General features: G+C 41.8%; 1 protein-coding gene across 5 annotated transcripts in view; it reads right to left on the bottom strand.

The window, feature by feature from the left end:
• Positions 1 to 3413: 3413 nt before the first annotated feature.
• Positions 3414 to 21373, bottom strand: part of mob2a (MOB kinase activator 2a) — a 59129-nt gene continuing 41169 nt past the window's right edge. For 3 of the 5 annotated variants that reach the window (XM_046395532.1, XM_046395533.1, XM_046395531.1), the window contains exons 2-5: positions 11178 to 11338; positions 9103 to 9196; positions 5879 to 6003; positions 3414 to 5319 (exon numbers count right to left, since the gene is read on the bottom strand). In XM_046395532.1, the coding sequence (XP_046251488.1) occupies positions 5000 to 5319; positions 5879 to 6003; positions 9103 to 9196; positions 11178 to 11338 (700 nt within the window). In that variant the 3' untranslated portion in view covers positions 3414 to 4999. Of the gene's footprint in view, positions 5320 to 5878; positions 6004 to 9102; positions 9197 to 11177; positions 11339 to 12709; positions 13003 to 18678; positions 19249 to 21373 lie in introns of those variants that run through there. The other 2 variants (XM_046395530.1, XM_046395529.1) reach the window with 2 other exon arrangements.

The raw sequence follows: 21373 nt of genomic DNA, 5'->3' as shown, positions 1-21373 counted from the left end.
AATAGTTTCTAGATGACAGTTGTCGTTGTCAGTACCGATGCAGTCATAAGCCAACTCAGGAACTGTTCTGGCTGTTGGGTTCAAACCTGAAGGAGCACGGACTGAGATATTCTGTGATTTAATCTCACAAAACAAGATCAAGAACAGTTTCTGATCTGATACATCCTGCCTATTTGGCTTCCACATTTTTTCAAATTTTATTCCTGCACTCAGAAAAATGATCCAGGGCCTTAGTAAAAATCACAATAATAAATAGGTATACTGTACTACCTTAATAAAATCTCTGAAGTGTTTCAGTAACTAATTATATTTCTCTCATATACATAATATTTTCTATAAATGCAAGTGAAAATATTTGAGTATCTAGAATTTACACTTAGCAGTTTCATGAACTTTAATTATTACTCATCTGAACTCAATAGCAACAACTTAAAAAAATGAGTAAGTTTTGTTACGCAGAGCGTCATGACGTGCCCCATTCGCGGGGAAAGAGTGGGTTCATGGGTAATCCTGCGGTGTTGCGGCAACACGAGGCAAACGACCACGGTGAAGTTGGAGGAAAAAATGTTGGTAAGTAGAGCACTTACAATTTTTAAATCAATAGCGACTGTCTTCCAGCATATAACGCTGGGTGTTGTTTTATTCTCTCTCCTAAACACTGTCGCGACCATACTGTTGTGCTGAAGCTAACTTGGTTAGCTAACTTTCTAACCACCAAATTTTAAGTTAACACACGGTTTATTTGGTTAACACACAGTTTCACAGCTAATGTCAACAAACAAGGGGTGTAAAAACACTATTTTATTCGTATTCTAGCGCCACACAACATGCTCAGACATGACCTGATTCCATCGCGGCAGGGTGGGGGGTAGATATTGGGGATTGAACGTAAGTTTAGCTTTCACCTCTCTTTCGCTCTCTCCCTCTTTCCCTCTTTTACTTAGTTTTTTCTCACATGAGGTTGCAGAAACGTCACAGCGCTCCGATGTTAAGCTTTTGTGGGAACGTAAGTTAGCTATACCTCCGAGCTACAGGCGTCCCGACGACAGAGCTCGTCAGCCGGTCAAAGCTCCGCCGTTGCCGGGGGGGTGTATGTGTGTGTGTGTGTGTGTGTGTGTGTGTGTGTGTGTGTGCGCGCGCGCATGCACGCACACGTGTGTGTACCGTAGTGTTTCAATCGGGGTTAATGTAAACTCATTTGCATCGCTCTCAGTGTTTTCATATACAAATATTCAAATTATTATTTCATGTTTTCCATTTATTGTAGTTGTAGACATAATTTACATCAATGTGCATTTTAATTCATGGTAGTAGTAGAACTTTATGATAAAACACGTTTATCCAAAAACTGTACATGAAAGGAAATAGCATTTTTTTATTATTATTATTTAACCCTGCAACATTGTAACACTGTTTATCCTCCTTTTTAAGGTGGTGGCCTATGGGCTGGCGATGTAAGCTCTGTACATTTGAGGATTCTTCAAGAGGGGAGCTTCTCAAGCATGATGGAATCAAGCACGGTACCTGTGGTCGTGGCTGTTCAGTACCCTGTCTTCATTTAAGCTGTCCTTGCTCCTTTTAAACATGGGGTGGCCTTCGTACACACTTGTCTAGATCCCACAATTCACAGGAAACTGAAGAGTGTGAACGTGTGCAATCTTTCACATGTAAAAATTGTGACTCGTGTTATCCTAGTACAAAAGACTATTTTCACCATATTAACTCCCATTTGAATAAACATGAAACCGTAGAATGTGTTTTTAGTGGCAACACACAAAAGTAGAAACCTCAAGTCCCATTCATGGAAAGACTTTAAGACTGATGTGATCGCAAAGCATCCCGTTGCTACTGAGAATGACATTGACTTACTTGTGTTGGAATCTGATGGTCATAGTGATAACACCATAGAGTTGGATTGTGAGGATACATTAGGTGAGATATCCATCCATCCATCAGAGTTCAAAGACTGAAGAATGACCTCTGTATGTAGTTGCTGGCTGCTGTTCAGCAAGATGCTCTCCGATTGAGGGAATTTTTCATTGGCAAGCTTTACCTGTCTCAAGTATTGAAGTTCAACGTGTTAATGTTTGGATAATAGTCTTAATGTGGTCAAAATGTACTTCTATGTGAAATTTAGCCATATGCTGCATTTCAGCCAGATGCTCATATGGATGTTGTCAAGCTCACTGGTGATAATAAATCACAGTTCAGGGACTGAAAAATGACCACTGGCTACTGTTTCAATGGGCAAGGTTTGCCTGTCCAGGTTATAGAAGTTTAATGTGTTCATGTTTACGTAAGAGTCTTAATGTCATCAAAATGTTGTTCTTAATGCTTTTCAGCCAAATGCTGCATTCATTTCAGCCAGATGTATGTACACATGATGCAATGCTCACTTTTAAGAATAAGTCACAGTTCAAAGTTTGAAGACATACAGATACCTCTGTATGTGGTTGCTGGCTACTGTTCAGCAAGATGCAAGGTTTACCTGTCTGAAGTTTAATGTGTCTCATTGAGGTCAAAATGTGGTGCTTGGTGCATTTCAGCCATATGCTGCATTCATTCCAGCTGGATGCCCGTTATGCTTATGTTGAAAATCAAACAACCAGTGCATAATATACCCAGAGTTTATGTAATGCAAGTTGAGAAATCTCAGACTCTGTTCAGAGGTAATGTTATTTTATATTTTTGTCAAAGACAAAATAAATGTTTAATAAAAAAAAGTTGTGTAGAATGGTGTTTTATGTTGACCTTAATTAAAAAAAATTATCTGTTACAAACATCAAGTAAATGTAGCAGATTTGTTTAGTTAAATAATAATCTAATTTTCAGTTGCATCTACCTGACATTGTAATTTTATCTACTCAATTTCTTGAGTGGTTTGAATTTAGGGTTTCTATTGCATAGACATAACATTTTAATTAAACAAAATAAATTTTAAGATTTCATGGTACTCAATGTAGTTACCCAGATCAGCTTAAAAAAATTAAGTACATTTTACTTAATTCATTAGGTAAATTTAACTGATTTCACAGATTTTAAGTTTACTCAATATTTTGTGTGTAATATTGTTACACAGATTAAATTGAGTAGAGTATAGGTTCATTTTTCTGAGTGTACAGTTTGCAACACTGGTTGATAAATATATGGTCAGCAAGCCAAAAGTGAAGTAACCCTGATGACATCAAGATCACATCACCACGTTTTTTTTCTTAGACTTCGCAAAACTCCTCCAGAGTCAAAGAAGATCATACAGCTGTTTTTACAGGCTGAGCAGTTCTCATGATGGGTAAACTATCAGCTCCCCCTTTAAAAATAGCATCACTTTGTGAGGCTCCACACATGACGCTCGTGTTTCTTTCCTCCTGCATAATTTACACAAGGACATTCATACAAAAGACACTGAGACAGGGTGGCATTTCTCTCTTTTATTAGATTATAATCCGCAGAGCTTAAAATATTAAATTGCTTTTAACTTAGTTAATAATTAAAATACATAAAACGAGAGCCAGAACTGAAGAACCCTGCAAAAAAAAAAAAAAAAAAAAGAATTAAAATAAATAAAAAAAGGAGAATTATCAACCCAATCCTCCTCCACACAGAGGCTATGTCTGACAGAACCCGCTTGCAATTCTTTGTACAGTAAAGTCCAAGCAGACTGTGCATTTTCTATACATGTGTAATGATACCATAATTGTTATTATTTCTGAAGTAATTTTCCTCCGATAATCTTTTTAAAAAGCAAATTTTATGGGACAGATATAAACATAAATGGGGATTTTTAGTCGTTGCACTGGGAGTACTGGTGACTGTTTAACAGTAAAGCAGCTCCGCACCATCTACTCCCACCCCTTTCTTTCTGTCTCTGTCTCTCTGAGCCTGCAGACATTACCTCATGTCTTTGTCTTTCTTTGCTGCTGGAGTGGGTGTTGGTGTTGGTGCTTTAAGGGGCTGCTTACACCAGTAAACAGCTCTGATTTAGACTCATCTGGGCACTGATCTATCTCAAAGTATCCACTCTCTGATCAGATTAAGTATCTAGCATACAATCTTTATATTTTCTTCTCTGTCTCTCTGTTTCTGTGGCGTTCTTTACATGTTTGCTGCCCTCTACAGGCTGGCTGTGGGACATGTTTGTTAGGGGTACACCAGGTGATAATGTGACTATACTGTAGTTAAACACAATCAACATCTGTCACATGAAGGACTGAGCATTCTAGTGAACAAGGGACAGAGAATGAGAAAAAAAAAAAAAGAGAGCGACTTCTCTCTGGCAGCAGTGACGTATTCTCTCAGGTCCTGAGTAGGAAGCGCTTTAATTATCCCCCCACATAAACAACCCAAACAGTGATTGGCTAGTAACGCCCCGTCAGGCAGTAACATGGCTCCCTACTGGGCAGCGTAGTGGCCCTGTGCCCGCGGGCAGCGTCCCTCCGCTGCAGAAAGAGGGAGGGACGAGCCCGCACGTGAGCAGAGATGCCTCTTCTCCACACATTAACAACACTGTACAATAGCAGGTTGAAGCAAAGCAGAGCCCCCTTCCTGTACTGCATGTTAGGTAGAGGATAGAGGGGAGGGAGGAGAGGGGCCAATAGACACACACTGCACCCCCCACCCCCCCCCGCCACAACAAAAAATAAAAACTGAATAAAATTTCAACAAAAATAAAAGTGAAAAATAAAAAATAAAACATACACATACTTTTTTGTTCCTAGTTTAAATTGCAGAGAAGATGGGAGGGATTTGCCCCATGGGACGAACACTCACGCCAATTCCTGCTGGCGTGACAAACCCCTCCCCGCCACCCTAAACCCCCCGAAAACCCTCCCCCCCTTCCTTCCGGCTGGTTGGTTGGTGTTGTAGCGAAATATAAGGGTAGTGGAAGGTCTCTTAAGTCCTGCTGGCACCAAGGAAGGGGGCCAGGGCTGTCTTTCCTTCTCTCCTTCTCTATCTTATCTTCCATCACCCCCCGGGGCTGCTGTCTCACTGCCACCCCCGCTCATCTCTCTGTCACATGGTTTTGTGAAGAGGGGGAGGGCGCCGAGGCTGGGGCAGAGGAGGCCGGGGCGGGCGCAGGTGGCGGGGCAGGGGTGCAGAGGATTTCGGACAGGTCGTCCATGATACAGGTCTCCTTGGGGTCGACCAGGTTGAATTCCCTTACGAAAACGATGAAATGTGCATACAGAGTGTTCAAATGGCCCTGCAGGTCTAGAGCCACCGTCTCTTTAAAGTGCGCCCAGTAGAGGTGAGCCAGCACGTGGAACAGGTACCGGCAGATTTTCTTTACCAAGGACTCAAAGGAGTTGGGAAACTCTTTGCCTGAAGGGAGAAAAAAGAAAACTGAATTAGGCAATGGCAAAAGTACAATGCTGGGGTTGTCCTACAGTTTATAGGAGGAAATAATGCAGTTGTTGAGAACTATTTTCAGTGGCAGATTAACATACAACAAAGATCAAGTCAACATACATTACAGTGACTACATTCATATAAATTAAGCAACACACCACACAGTGCCATATCAGCAGTTTTATCCAAACAACATCCCTTCTGAATAACATTAGAGCTGAAATGACAAATTGATGAATTGACTGCTGGATTAACTAAAAATACTTTCTTTGAAGTGAACATGACAAACTGTATGATGAATCATAGCTGGAATTCTGGGAAATTGAGCAATGAGAAAAATACAAACAAAATAAGTACTAAATTAAACAAGAAATTATTCAGATAAACAGATTTCTTTCAAATGTTTCTTGCTGGACCACCTCTCGTTTACTCTCTGCATGTAGAGATGTGAAGCAGCAGGGGGCAGCAATACAACATCTGGAGACTAACCTGTCAAGAGGCCCTGCAGGCCTGGAAACAGAGAGACACTCACCGTATTTCGTAGGAAAGATTTCCTCATCTGTGACCAGTTTCTGACAAAGACTCATTACAAAGTCGACATATTGCGGAGCAGTGCACTTTGTCTTCTTCCCCCTCTCGTCATACCAGTAGTATATTCTAGATTGAGACAGACAAAGAAAACATGTCAATTGGTATTATCACACACACATTGCAAAATAAAAGACACATCAGTGAGGAGCAGGATATCACTACACATCAGTGAACTACTGATTCAATTAATCATCATGAATGTTTTCTAAAGAATGTTTGTGCAAGCAGGAAGACAAACAACACATAGCTGTCCTTTGACACGTAACACATCACCTGGCCCTATTTCCACATTCAGGGAAAACCTGATAATGCCTCACTTCCTGCCAACGATCACCATGAAGACATGGTCCAGTTACACTACAAACTGCCTCTTGTATCTCATTCCAACACATCCTTGTCCAGATATCACGTTTACATGTTTTCATTCCACTGGACTTGCTGAACTCTATGACCTGGAGCTTTACTTTCCCCAGTAGGCCAAATTCACCGCTGTAATTAGAGTTAATGGGACACTGATCCCTGGCTCCGCAACCATAAAGACCACTCCTGCTGCTGGTCAAACATTTCCGGAGATAGTCAAATTGTGATTGGGCAGATTGTACTTAACCAATATCAAGCAGGAGGTCAGCAGACACCTAAGAGATGAATGAGCAGCAAGGGGATATTAACGGACTAATGAGAGTGAAAAATGACTGGTACGGTAACCACAGAGACACGAGACACAGAGGTCGAATCATCGCTGGGCTGGAGAGGTCGATTAATAAACACAGGAAATGGTGAAACTTCATGTGTACGCAGGTGTAACTGCTAACACTGTAGGTCTGGGAGGCAGTGGGGCAGACATTACAAATCCTGAGGAATGTAAAGTGTCCACATACCTGACCCTGCAGGAGGGGACCTACTGACCACAGCACCAGGACCAGACTCAATACAATACACTTACTCATACAGGATTAGACTGTGTGTTTGTGTGGGAGAGGAGACACTGACTAGACTACAGACATGCCTTCTCCACCCCTATATACCCACTCAGACATGATAAAACTGTGGCTACTGAGGATGGTTTACTTAGTATTTATGAACACATAGCTTCATAGCATTTTATTGAATATAAATCTTTAGAAATTCTTCACAAATTCATGCAGATTTCTCTTTCTTAACATTTAAAAAGCTTTTTAGTTTTGCAATAGGGTGAACTGGGTTCATAGCTGACTCATGGCACTTTTCTGAATATGTAACAGTGGCTCCCCTGTTTTCGTGTATTGTTTTTGTTATTACATTATTTAGTTTGTAAGCTCCTCTTTCTTCTGTAATCTCCTAGACAGTTTATGTCCTTCTGGAGGCTATACAGCATGTATGTTGTAGTATGCTGTATGATATCTGGCTGCACCTGCAGTGTGTATGTTAAGAGGCTCATTTACACAGTGATAAATGACCGCCGGAACGTCTTGTACACTCATTGCCTATGCTGTACAACTTGTAACAAAGCAAAATAAATCTGCACACGCATGCACACATGTACACACACACACATCTATATCCACCCACCCATACAAAATGGGTCTAAATAGCTACCAAATGGTTCCGTTCCCTCATAGCTCATGGAAACATTTTCTTCCAAAAATAGTGCTGAGCTCTGCCTTCGGGCAGGGGCTCTGACGCTGCTATGACTGTGGCTCAGTCAGTTTTTACCACAGAGGGGGGCGTGGGTGCCAATCCTGCACAGGCAGGAAAGGGTGGGGTGCCAGGCAGCAGGCGGTGAGGAAGGTACATTCATAAGTGGAAACACAGTTTTGACAATGAGAATTAATGTCAAAATTAAAAAGGCATTTAAACATTTTAACTGAATCTGGAAAGGAGCTGCTCGATCCTGCGCTTTTCCTCTTAATTGAGACGTTACCTCTTTTTTCCCTACAGGTCTACACACAGTGCCAGCAAAAATACGTTCATCTACATTAATCTTGCCGCTCTTCACATACTGCAGGTGAAAAACATTTGTGTCTTTCTTTTCTCAGGGTGTTGTTTAGTAGCAGTGGAAAAACCCTGCTGCTGACAGCGAGGTTGTGACATGTTTATCTTTCAGAGCAAATTTACCACGTTTGTATCATTTCTCAATGACTGTGTCGTTTGTCATTGTCATATTTTTGCCCAGGTGGAACGTGTGGGTGAGCGCATTTGTAGTCTGAAATGTTATGTGTGAAGAGCTGTGTAGTAACTGTTGTGGTTTCTCAAAGTGTGGGTAATCAGGTTTTTCCAGCCTTTAGTGTATTCAGGTGAAATGAAGGCCTCTCTCCGAAGACAAGGGCTTGTACATAAAGATGGCACCCCGCCCTGACAGGGCAAACGGGTTAGATAAACACTTACAGTTAGTCACCTCCCCTTTGTTAACATGGTGTGAATAGGCCTCCGTGTTATGATTATCTTTAAGCTTTGAACCACTGCAGAGGTATGCCATGCATTACTGTTCACAGTAGCACTTTGGGAGAAAACTGCAGCTCAAACATTCCTCTTGACAGCCAGAAAAGAAAGTTCCCACAGAAAATAAGCATGTGTCATCCTTTTTTAAAATCTGTGCATCTTCTTCTATAATTACACCATTATCAGTGAGCAGGGACATAGACAGTTAGTGGTTCTCTGACCAGTAAAGTGGATATATTTTAACAGGATTTTACAGCACAAATGCAAACAGTCTAATAGATGAAAAAAGGTACCTGTCTCACACCTGTGTATGCAGCTAGGCACAGTAAGAAAAAAATGTGGATACTAGAAAGGCTGAAACTATAACTTGATTTGTCCAAGTCAGACTGCTGAAGCCTCACAGAAGAACAAATTTGTCAGAAATAAACCAAGTGTCCTTTAAATGAGCTGCTGCAGCACAGACATGGCAAGACACAACGGTGCCATAGTCAGTGCACCACAGCTCTGAGGAATATACAGCCTGCAGTACATTAATGCCGCATACTGCACGTTCAAAGATGAACTGTGTGGGTAGTTAAAAGACCAAAACGAACACAAGTGCACCCTCTGGGTTTTGCTGCTCCTCACTGCCTGGAGGACAACATGCCTTGATGAATTAACCAATGGGACGCTAGACTTCTGATAAATAAACTAATGGGCCACGGCAGGTGAATGATGAATAAACCAAAAGGGGTGGAGATAACTTACGTGTTGCAGGCCGTCATGGCTTGACAAGTGTCCCCAGTGCAGAACTCTGAGATGGTGCTGTACTGCAGGTTGATAAGATTGAAGAATGTTGTTGCTGTAGCAAAGACGGCAGAGAGAGAGAGAAAGAGAGAGAGAGTTGATGTTATTCAGTGTGTCTTCACTTACACAGAAAGAAGTCACAGAGAGGACACTGAAATACTTTTTGAAACACAACATAAAGACTACCGTACTTGTGTCATGTCACGTTCTCCTATGGATGACGAGAACCCACGTAATACTGTACTGTACTGTACTATAAACTGCTCTGCATCTGTCACTGTGATGCATGGGACAATCACATGCACACTAATCCATCAGGTGAACACATCCATCAACAAAGTGTGAGCGATGGAAAAATGGGAGGTGGCTGCAGCGTTTAGAAGCACTGAAGTTGTTGCTCACGTCACTTGAAACAGGTATTTCGAGTGCAAGACAAACTCTACCACAGCCTGCTGTGCTTCAGAACCAAGTATTCTATTCAAGTGTGGTCTCTTCTGGATGAAGAAATGTATCTCTCAGTCCAAAATATCAGCTTTGTATGTTAGATGATACAGATACATAGGTGATATTTCTGACATTTCTTAAACTGGGCGCCTTTCTTTCTAAACAGTTCATTAACTTATTATCACTCGGTCTTATAATTTCTTCACATCTTCCCTTGTCCCAGTGACTTACGTTGTTGCAAATTTTATCTAAAGGTCATTTTCCCATGTTGAAGAGCTACTGCAGTTACCACCCATCTATCTGATATTTCATGATTGTTAACTGCTTTCCCGCCTGTACAACATCCATTACATGTCTGCTCGTCCTGGGTGAGGGATGCCTCCTCTGTTGCTCACTCTGAGGTTTCTCCCATTTTTTCCTTGTTGGTTTTTTCTGGGAGTTTTTCCTTAGTCGATGTGAGGGTCTAAGGGCAGAGGATGTTGCTATGATGTTACGTACAGCCCTTTGAGACAAACTGCTTGTAAAAACGGGCTATACAAATAAAGCTCTCCCATTTTATATAATAATTTATGCTTCTGCACTGAACCTCTCTGAGCAAACTATGACTTTCTGTCGAGAAAATAATCATACATCATACTGAAATGCCTGCACAGTGTGAAATGACTTTCCATTGTGAGTTCTCCTTCCATATGGCACAAACAAAGCCAAGGACCCAAGTTTAAAGTTGTACTGTCCATAGTTTTCTGCTTTCCTGCTCAACAAAATAGCTACCAGGTGGAAAGATTGCTCCTGGTTTAGGAGCAGTCCTGGGCAGACTGAAATCAGTATTGATTTGGTTAACCAAACTACCTAATTAAAACAATACTCAGTCCTGTTGTTTGTGTGCAAGCAAAAGGCCAGTTAGTGGTGAAGACACGATGATACAAGCCCACTTATATAACTGAAAGGGAAAGAAGAATGCTCATTTATTTTCTTTCCCTTCTCCCTTCACAAGCACCTGGCAGGTTTGGATACGTAACCAAAACAAAGTCAGGGAGACAGACAAAATAAAGAGTCTCACGAGATCGATTGAGACGTCGCAGTTAGCTTAAAAAAACCCAGAGATAATGCTCAAAATGACAACTATAAATTTCAATAGGAGTTAAAACACTGCACTGAAGCTGGCAGTAAATGATGGTGTTTAAAGAAGCGGTGCGTGCGTGTGTGTGTGTGTGTTGCTACTGGGAGCAGGCCCAACCCTGTGCCAGGCCTGGATCATGTTAAGGCTTGGCTCTGTAAGAGTAGCATCTTCAGCGCTGCTGGAACATCACGTCATCTCCAGAAGACAAATGCATACCACCTTGGAACAACTTGGAAAACAACTCCTCACTCTTGAGGAAAATTACAAGTCGGAATAAAGACGGGGCTTGACTAAAGAATATTGAAGTTTTAAAAAGGACAGGACTTTTTCACATTTTAACAATGGCCATGGTAAAATGTTTGTGTACAGGCTTAGCAATTACAGCAGTGTAGGACATCCTCCATAGTTAAGTGCTGAACGGTTTGAGCTTCTACTGCTACACATATTCTATCACTGACCACCAGTCACTCACTGTTGCTTGCTAGCCATTCGTTGAGGTCTATCTCTCTGGGCAGCACCACCAGCTCCTTGAGGTCAAAGTCCACCACGCGGATTTTTGTGTACTCTAGCTCCAAGTACTGCTTCTTCTCTTCTGCCGGTGGCTTCTTTCCATTTGGCTTCGTCTTCGACTTCCTGCAAAGCAGAAGGAAAGAGAACAAGGTCAGGCTAAGAAGCTGGGAATGTCCTGATAAGGGCAATGGAAGAATAAGAAAATTACAAAGTGAAAAAGTGCCTAGGAGTGACCAAAATTTACTGCTTTATTGGAAAATGGAAAAGAACTTTTCAGTCAGCCTTCCATGATGCCAGCGTAAAATATATTGCTGCCACACAGACCCTCAGCTAACAAATGAAGGTGGAGGACAAATCAACACACAGCTTATCTCTTTGCAATAAATGTACTGCAAAGGGAAAAGCAAGTGAATTTATTAACTCTTAACAAGTTACAAAACTTTTCCCAAACAGAATTCACAGTAACCTCAACAAACCAAAACAGAGAGTCCTATGTTGCTGCGTGTGACCCCTGACTCTGACCTAACGTTAGGTCTACAGCCTCCACACAGACAGCCGTCCCCAGCGCCTTGTACTTCTGCTGCTAGTTTTAGCATAGGGATGTCATATCACACTCTTCCACTTCCAGGGCTGTAACCTCCCCCCCCAGCCCCCACCTCTATCAATGGAGGTTGTGCAATCTGGGGTCAAAGGTTGAAAGGCTTGATACATGAGTGAGACAATAAATAGAGGACGAGTTGTCTGGAACAAAATACAGACGAATGTTATCGACTGCTGAACAATAATCCTTCTTCATGACATTGAAAGTTAGAGCTAACAATAGCGAACTTGATTGGCATTCTTTTCAAGGCTTTCCACATGCTATTAATGACTATTCCAATTCCCAATATCCCCCTACATTTTTATTTCGCTCCATCTTGGCTCTGCTACCGTTGCTTGGGTTTGCCTAAGGACAAGGGAGTTTCAGTTTGCTCTCTGAATTTATTACACTTATGTTGACCCTCATTTCCTCCTGTCTTGCGGTCACCTCCTCTATCTCCAGTTCTCATCCCCTCCTTTTCCCACACTCTGTGTATGAACACACTCATCCAGCCATATTTTCTCAGCTATCACTTTCCCCTTTCCTTAACAGCAACACTCTTAGATCCTACGAAAGACGGCAGCTCCGTCTCCTTGACTGGTGAGAGCTCCTGTAACAGCAGCAGTGATGAGAAATCATACACACTAGTGATCAAAACTCTTCTCACTTTCACTTAGAGTCAGCTGCAACTAACAGTGAACTTTACAAGACAGATGCGATGGCTAGTGGGGTTTCTACAGGAAAAATGGGTTTACAATCTCATCCACTCACAGCCAAAGAAATTAGAAATAACATTTGGAGAGAAAGGATTGAGAACACAAATGGTGGGGTGGGACCTGAAGGGGATAAGGAATGAGGAGGAGGTAGATCGACACAGGCCCAGCTGATATCCATGGGAACTAATAAACACTTACAAAACATGACAGGACTGTGGAGCACGAGGCCTCTTGGCCAGAGCACAGTGTTCAAAAGCCCTTTGCAGTTTAATTCCCCTCTCCAGGAAGCGTCGCCCTGCTTTCCACCTCAGCAAACAAGAGAAAGGCATGTCAACAAGTGGATGCACAATAGGAAGCCTGCAGCTCTTTGCTTGGTAAATGTTTAAAGTCCCCACACCCCCTTTTCCTTTTACATGTCTGGTGTCGTCTAATTTACCTGTCAGGAGAAAGGCTTAGCTGTAAAATGCCTTTAGGCCTCCTGTGAAAGGCATCTCGCAAAACGACCAACACTCCAACACTAGCGCAATCACGTTCACGAACACACACAACTCTACTCAAGTTCTCATTTGTTAGGTAATGATTCATCAAAGTATTCAGGCTCTTCCTATCAGGTACCTTGTGAGCTTGTTTTAGCCTCATTTAAAAACCAAGGGCACTGCAGATCACACTGCTGGCTAAATATTAATGAGTGACCACTTTCTGTTTCCTTTCTGACCCCATCTTTGGAAATAGAAGATCAAATATCTTCTATTTCTTTAAGCTTGTCTCTCTGTCTGTATCTTTCCAGGGCTGCAGGCTCACCTGTCCCGTCCATGCCGTCTCTTTTCACCTCGTTCTGCCTGACTATTATCCTGCTTCCCATTTACCTCAATCCATGACCTCTACTCAAAGTCACATTTTAATTACTGTTTGTCTTTTTTTGAATTAAGACTCACTCCCACTTCAGTTTTATCATTTGTTTCATTCACCTCATCTGCTTCCTTCTTCCTCTCCTTCCTGCTCATGAGGGTACAGACACACTCATGTGGTCTGTGTGGTTTTGCACTGTGAGCTACATGTTCCGTCATGTGAAAGAGCTTTACCAGAGGATGGAGCTTCATCCACAGATACCGTCAGCTTTCACAACTTTTCAAAGGCTTTGCTAAGCCCTTCAGAAAAAAGCTCAGCTCCTGTGAGAGGTTCAACTCAGTTCTTTCACCCCCTCCCTTCTTTTCCTTTTGAAAACATTCTGTTTCACTGAGCTATTTCCTGCCTCTCTCCCTGTGTAATTTCATCATTTTCCATACAAATGCCTCCTCCACGTCTTGCGAACATTGTGTGGTAAGGGGAGGTGAAATTCTGGAGCCATTAGTTTATTTTAGGATAAAGAAAACTTCCTCTATGCCAACACTCCTCCCCTCATACGTACTTAGCCTGTCTTCACTGCAACACACACACACACAGCTTTCTCTGTTCTTGGTAAAGTTCTCCCAGGCAAATCTTTGCCATAAAAGGCAGCAGATGCCTCTTTCTCCTCACCAGATCAGGGCAGGCCAGAAGGCAGGAGTGGAGGGGAACTGAGGCCAGAGCCAGGAACATGTCCGAGGGCCGGGGGGACAGCCACAGCCTGCCTGGCACCGACCGAAACCAGTCTGTGATATAGACTCACAATCCAGAAAACCTGGTCAGGCTTGGTGGAATAACATGAGTCCATGAGACAAATCACTTCTGCAAAACTGATGTTTTTAGTACTTCCCAAGTAGAGGGAGAAGGCACGAAGCAGGAAGATAGACATACTGGTGTTTATCTGGAATAAAATACAATGAGGAAATAGGGTTACATAGGCGGGTGACATGGAGGTCAGCGCTGCAGAGCTGAAAAGTGACTGACTCGACAGCTGTTCAACTACGTCTGTTTGCCACTCTCTTTTCCCTTTCACTTTTCCCAGCAACATCACCTCCCCCACTCTTGACCATCCTCACTCACTACCTTTCCGACTGCACACCACATACACACCTGTGACTTCATGCATGCGTGCACACACACACACACACACACACGTCTCTGACTGTAGCCACCCTCTCCCTTTTCACAGCAGATCCAGCTGGTCACGACAGCTGCGTCACAAGCCTGATACCACCAGAGACCTCGAGAACATCCATAAGAAGAGAGTCCTGTCTGGTCTGAGAGAAAGTGTTTGTGCGAGCACGTGAGCCTGGCAAGAAGTCCCTTTGTTTGCACGCACGGTTCAGTTGTGATTTGAATTTGCCAAACATACATCTCTTTGATCTCACACCAGTGCATGTCTCAGCTGCTGTATGTTAGCTGACTGTGTGCCTGCTGAATACTTTGTTTGAAAATAAACTTTGCGTAAAGAGGAGCAGCCCTCTGGCAGGTACACCACACAAGCCTATTTTATTACCAGAACCTGGTTCCAATTAATCCTGGAATCACTCGGGCTTCATTACAGAGCTACGCTGGAAAAGTGCTTTGCCGAAAATACCACAATTTGGTACTAAAAGTCCCCCTCCCCCGACTGAATATGACTTAACTCGGTTACCAGTTTAACAAAACCCATGTAATGACTTTCCATTTAAGTCCTCTGCTCCTGCCAAACCTGACATTATACACAAATGTTGCTTTAACTGGCCTTTTGGATAGCAGAGGAATCTGACTATGGTCATATGGATGCAGTTAATGTGATCTGTCTGGGTGAACAGCACGTGCAACAAAGAAGTCTACAGTCTCATCTAAAGACAACTGCTGCTTGTTGTGATCTGAAATTTGCTTTGGGTTCTGCAACCAACAATCCAGGGCAAATACTGTGACTGGAGAGGGAAGAAATGATTCTCTTTTAAGAGAAGAATCACCTTTTCAGCAGTTACATAAAATATCTAAACTACAGGACATTTCTGTCTTCTCTCTAGAATACGAAGGTGCACCAAGACGCAAAAAATACATTTCTCTTGTCAAGTTAAGACGAGATAACAAACACCAAACACCACAGACACCATTCAGAAGTAGAAAATAAAGAAAATAAATCAATTTTCATTTGAATGATCCTGTATAGATTAATAAAACCCGTAAATCATAATTTTAATATAAGCCTTTTTGTATGGGTATGTGAAGATTTAACCCAGCTTGTTTCCCGTGGCCAGATGTTAGTTCTTCACACAACTCTAGCGCTGTAACTGAAATATCCCTAACAGAATTGAACAAAATCAAAAATCAAACTGTGATACTCAGCCCTAATCAAAATCTTCTACCCTAAAACACCTGCGAATTCAGGAACTTATAAATGTCTTGACCTTTATTTTAACACCTGACATGTCAGAGAAAGAATCAACCAAATGTTAGGAAGTCGCTCAATCATTGTTGACTGATTGACAAACACTCTGTTCTGAGTTTAAAAAAAATGCAATAAAACTGCCACTCTAATCTCAGCTGATAAGACCAGAACTGAGTGAATGAACTCTGCCATTTCGTCAAAAAGAATAACTTCAGTCAGAAGTATCAGTTTTCTCCAAGTCTAGCCTCCTCCTGATCTATTTCAGGACTCAAATTGAATAGACTGAGAGGCGCTTTTCCCCCGAAAAACCACAGACAGAAGAGAGCAGGCAGCCTCTGCACACCAAAGCTAAACCACAGCAGCCATTACGGGGCTAAAAAGAGACCAAGTTAAGGATGGACTGAGCCAGAGATTTAGCCTTGCAGTGCTTAAGTCTACAAAGTAACGGTTCTGTCAAAGTTTCTGTGTAGTTTTAAAAGAGGAATGACACAAAAATACTTATCAGTTTGAGTTCTGCAGTAGAGAGATAAGAAGGAAACAAAAAACAAAGAAGGCACAGCTGCCACCACTTAATCAGCAGCATCACTGGGGGTGTTAGCAGCACTGTAAATCAGTAAATGAGAATTGTAGCTAGGTTGCAGGCCTAAACATGTGTGTGTGTGTGTGTGTGTACGTGTGTGCATGCATGTGCACACACACACACAACTAATTGTAACTACTGACCCTACCCATCCACAGTTGTGACTACCTCCTCTTCTCATCATCCTGTGCTAAATCCCATTCAGTGGCTCTCAGGCCAGCAGAGTATGTAAGGACCCCCTGCTTGAGTTATAATGGAGCCTCATCAACATCACAACACACGTGTGACAGGAAAGGGGGAGTTTGTGTTGAGATAAGAACAAGCTGCTAGTGAAGCACAGATGTAACCTTACTGGAAAGGTTTTAGCTCTGACACTGATTTGAAATGATAGGAAGAGACCGACCGAAACGGCTGAATAAGATTTCTCCACACTTTGATCAATCCAATCAGTCCATCTGATTGACCACTGTGTCAAACAGTAAAACAAAGAGAGAATGGATGTGTGTGTGTGGTGGGAGTATATATTTTTTTTCCATAATATTCAACGAATATGAGACAGAAGTAGTAAACTCAGAGCTTAAAAGCTATTTTATCGATCTCTGCCAGACTAGTATTCATACCTGCTTTCAACCCAGGGGCATTCAACCATTCACTCAAGGAGGCAACTGGCTAAAAGTGGATCTATAAACAGGTCTACTCCCCCTCCCATAAAACCCCAAACTATGCAAACTTGTTAACTTTGATGAAGTGTTTTTCAGTTCTTCCTTAAGATGTCAAATTTATGAAAATCCCCCTTTGTCCCTCCTGGGCAAATAAATTAAAGGTGTGTTTCCTTGGTAACCAGCTGACTCCTTAAATAAGGCTGTTGTGTTTCCAGGAAAACAGAAGCAGCAGAACTTGTCTCTACCTGTCAAAGTTCTTGCAACAGACAAAACAATATGCTGTACAACAACGCTCCTCTGCTAGGACCTCTTAACAGATTGTTAGGAGGTTCTAAGATCGTGGATATTCTCCTCCCTATCACTCCCCACATCTTCTCAGGCGACAATAGGTTCTGAGACCCCTTTGGGCTTATAACTTGAAAACACACCTGTCCACAGACTTGAAAGGAAAGAGGAAACTTCACAAAGAATTTAAAAGGATGCTCTATCCCCTGAGGGAACACACTCATAATGACTACCCTTCTTCTTCACATGACACAGACAGGGTAAATATACATATGTAAACCGGATTGACACTTGTCTTATATTACCAGCTTCGACATTTTTTCTTGAATTGTCACTTTGCATGTGACACAAAATACTAGCACTCTGTTTGGGTCATGCATTCTTAGGTTTTCTGGGTCATATTGTGGTCTTCACATGTCTACTGAAATAACTGATTTATACAAGACATTGTGTACACTGAATATAGGTCAAAACACTTCGTACTGAAAAAACAACTGAAACAACAACCTAATAGTAAATAAAGACAGCAAAGAGACTATAAGATGTGTACTCACTTCCAGACCGTGTTATAATCTTCAGGTTATAATGGTAAACTACAATATAAATGGATTAAAATAGGATTACAATTCTGTTACCACCAAACCCCACCATAACGTGCCCCATTTCCATTAAAACAAAAAAGTTTAAAAAAGGAGTTCACAGATTTAAAAGAATTTCCATTTTAAGTCGTCTATGCTAAAACGTTAACAGGCGTCTTAAATAATTTATTGGACTAGAGACAGTGTCACATTTCTCTTGCTCTTGTTGAGTCTTGTTAGTAAGAGTTGCAGTTTGAGGCATGAGGCATTCACGTCCTCAACACCGGCTGGTAAATTTCTGAGACCCCGGTACCAGGGGGTCCCAAAACCTCTGTAATTACTGCTGAGGAGAGACAACTACGTAGCTTTCAAGCAGAGTTGTAGATGGAGAGTAGATTTTAACAGAAATTGCTGACTTCTCCGTTTAGTTTTCGATATCAGGTGGGACGTGAGCACAACCTAGCTTAACTTTTGTTAAATTTACAATCTGTTAAAATCACCGGATGTCTGTAACGTAGTAATACAACTGATCGAGAGGAAATACGACTGGGAAAAATGACTCCAAACAAATACAGACAATACAGTCAGATTTTTGTCTTCTGTGGGGAAAAGCAACAGTATAAGACATATCAACAAAAGTAAAACATTATTCACGCTACTATAACTATACGCCTCGCGGTCCGTCGAAGCTTCATATAAATGATAAATGTAAAAAAAATGTCACATTTACAGTAAAAGCTCGACTGCTGGAACAGACAACAATTTGTCCAGTTAAAATAAGCACGGCGTCTTACCTTAGTACTTTTCCGACTGCCTGAAGCACCATTTTGCAACTTAGTCCGCTTTTGGAGTTTCCCTGAGAGTGCATATCGGTCTTATCTCCAGAAAAGGAGCAATAATCTCCAACCATAGTTTAAAACATGAAGATACGGCGTGAGAATATCTTCCTTTCAGACTGCTCAGATGTAGTCTGCCCGACTAACACCGGTGTATGAGCTGTCTGAAGGTCTAACTGTAAAGCAACAAAAAAAAAAAACTTGGTGAGGACTTTGCAGAAGGCCCGCCTTCTCTGTACCCTGTCGTCCAATCAACGAAGAGAAAAGAAGCTCGAGGGGTGGGGTGTGGTGACGCCAAAAGCCTAACCATGAGGACGTGCTTCGTGCGCTTCACTCAAGTGTAGTTGCAATGTAGCAACAGGTGGTCAGCTAGTAACAAGGGGCTACAATCAAATAAAAAGGTGCTGCTACATTTTATGTGCCTACTTTAACACTGATAATTCCTTAATAATAAGGAACAAAAGAGAAAATATTCTTAACAGTCCACAGATACACTAGTAATACATTACTCATAGTATGAGGTTATCATTTTATAATTTATCCGTTTTTCATGGACACAGATACTAGCATGCATCCAGAAAAAAAGTCGATATATATATAGTATATAAATATTTTGTTACCATAAACACTCATTATGAAACTGAGAAAACTCATCTGCTAATAAGCATTGTGAAATGTGTTTTTAAAGCTCTAAAAAAGTGAAGCCTGAGTTTAGATTATTTTGTCATGTTATGTTTACAGTGGGAGCAATGAACAGCTACAAAGTAATGTCTGGTCAGATGTTAGATAAACAACTAAAACAACTATGAAACAGAAATGTAAAATCGCAGCAGGAGAATGGATAAAACAAAAGAAAGCAGAACAGAGGATACAACTCTAAAAGGACTTGCAAGGCTCAAAAAGCCAACTAAGGTGTTAAATAAATGTGTGTATTGTCACAGCAGGCCACTTCTTTTGGTGTGAGAACTGGTGTGGGGTTAAGCACAGCGTGCATGAAGAAACTGCAGGACGACATTCCACCGGTGGATTCCTGACTTTACCTGGATGGTCCAACTATTGAAGGCTGGCAGCAGTCAGGCCTGTTCAAACATGTCAAAGCCGAGGAGCCACTGAGGGAATCAAACAAAGCCTGTTTGAGAGCCAAAGGCAAATTCATAAGAATCTCCTGAGGTTTCAGTGCATGTCTGTGGAGCAAGGCTTTACCCGAGGGAATGGTTTGTAACAATAATTTGAGATGTTTCACTTTACGGATGTAATTTAAAGCATGAGTATGACGTAAATTCTAATTAAACCATCAACACAGAGAGCTGAGACAACAACACAGAAGTACAAAATGAACAACAGGGAATGAAAACTGAATACTGGGAGTCGTGCGACTCATGAGAAGATTACAACTCCTGTTAGGGAACTATCATTCTTCGTCCCTGTAATTACTGCCTCTCAACAGACCTCCTCTCTTATTTGCTCTTCTGTTGCTCTCTTCACACATTTGTCTCTCACTTTCTGGGTTTGTTTTTACATTCCTCTCCTTCTCATTGTCTGCCCTTCTCCTCAACAGGTCTGTTTTTCCTCTCCATCTCCTCAGAAAAAACCTTTGGGGCCACGAAGGAGCTGCAGATGTGAGAAATACTGGACCAGCTGGCAGCTGCAGTATGGGCAGGCACAAAGACACGCTAATCTATGGGATATGGAAAGCTATGTGCACTCCTTATATGTGGGTAGATAGATGAGTGAGGAAGATAAAAAGATGTTGTGACGGTGTCGTTTGTGAGGACTCTGCTTATGTATGTGTATACATGGGAGTGTGCAATCTGTGTATGCAAAGGTGTATGTAGTGTGTGGAATATGGACCGCTGGACTCTGAGGCACTGCTAGTTTACGTTTAAAAGCCTCTATGTGATCCAACAAAAGAATCTGAATCAAAGGGACATATGTTCTGACAATCGCCTCTCTGCACTCCCAACCTACATGACTGACTGCCTTCCTGTTTAAGGGTTTGGTAGGTGGAGCTCGGTGATCCTGGGCCCCCATGAATGTCTCCTGCTGTGGTAGCAGCGGTGAGGAGCGAGGTTGAAGGGAGAGAGACCAGAACAGGGCACTGACTTTTCACCTGATGCTAAATATAGCACAAGTTTGCCTGGCCTGGCCCGGCCCATACAGAATACAGAGAATGGTGCAAAGAGAGGGAGGAGAAGGAGGGGGGGTCTGGTCATATGTGTGTGTTTGAGTGTGTGCATGTATGCATAAATAAGTAGACTAAGAGACTGGATACTGGGACCTGTAACCTGTGTGTCAAAATGCTGCTTTATCTCAACAAATTTCTTGTAAGACTGCTTCTGGTCAGAAAGCTTTAAATTTTGTAGAACTTTAACTTATTAATCTATTAGACTACTAAAACTTATATATTTACACATACATCCTTGATTTAGCCAGGTGAAAGTCTGGTGGAGGTTAAAATCTCTGTTAAGAGTGACCTGGCCACAGGAGCAGCACAATAATTTTTACATCAATAAACCTAATCAATACAGACAAACATAACTGTAACACACTAAAAATGAGTGAACACAATATTTAAAATTGATTTTAGTCCCCCCATAGTCATCAGCTCTGACAGTGTCAGGTCTCACTGTATACCATTTCATGGAGGAAGGGA

The sequence above is a fragment of the Scatophagus argus genome, chromosome 7 (assembly GCF_020382885.2).
Source record: "Scatophagus argus isolate fScaArg1 chromosome 7, fScaArg1.pri, whole genome shotgun sequence".
NCBI lineage: Eukaryota > Metazoa > Chordata > Actinopteri > Scatophagidae > Scatophagus > Scatophagus argus.
Note: the sequence above shows the minus strand (reverse complement) of the source record. Positions and strands in the feature narration are given on the sequence as shown.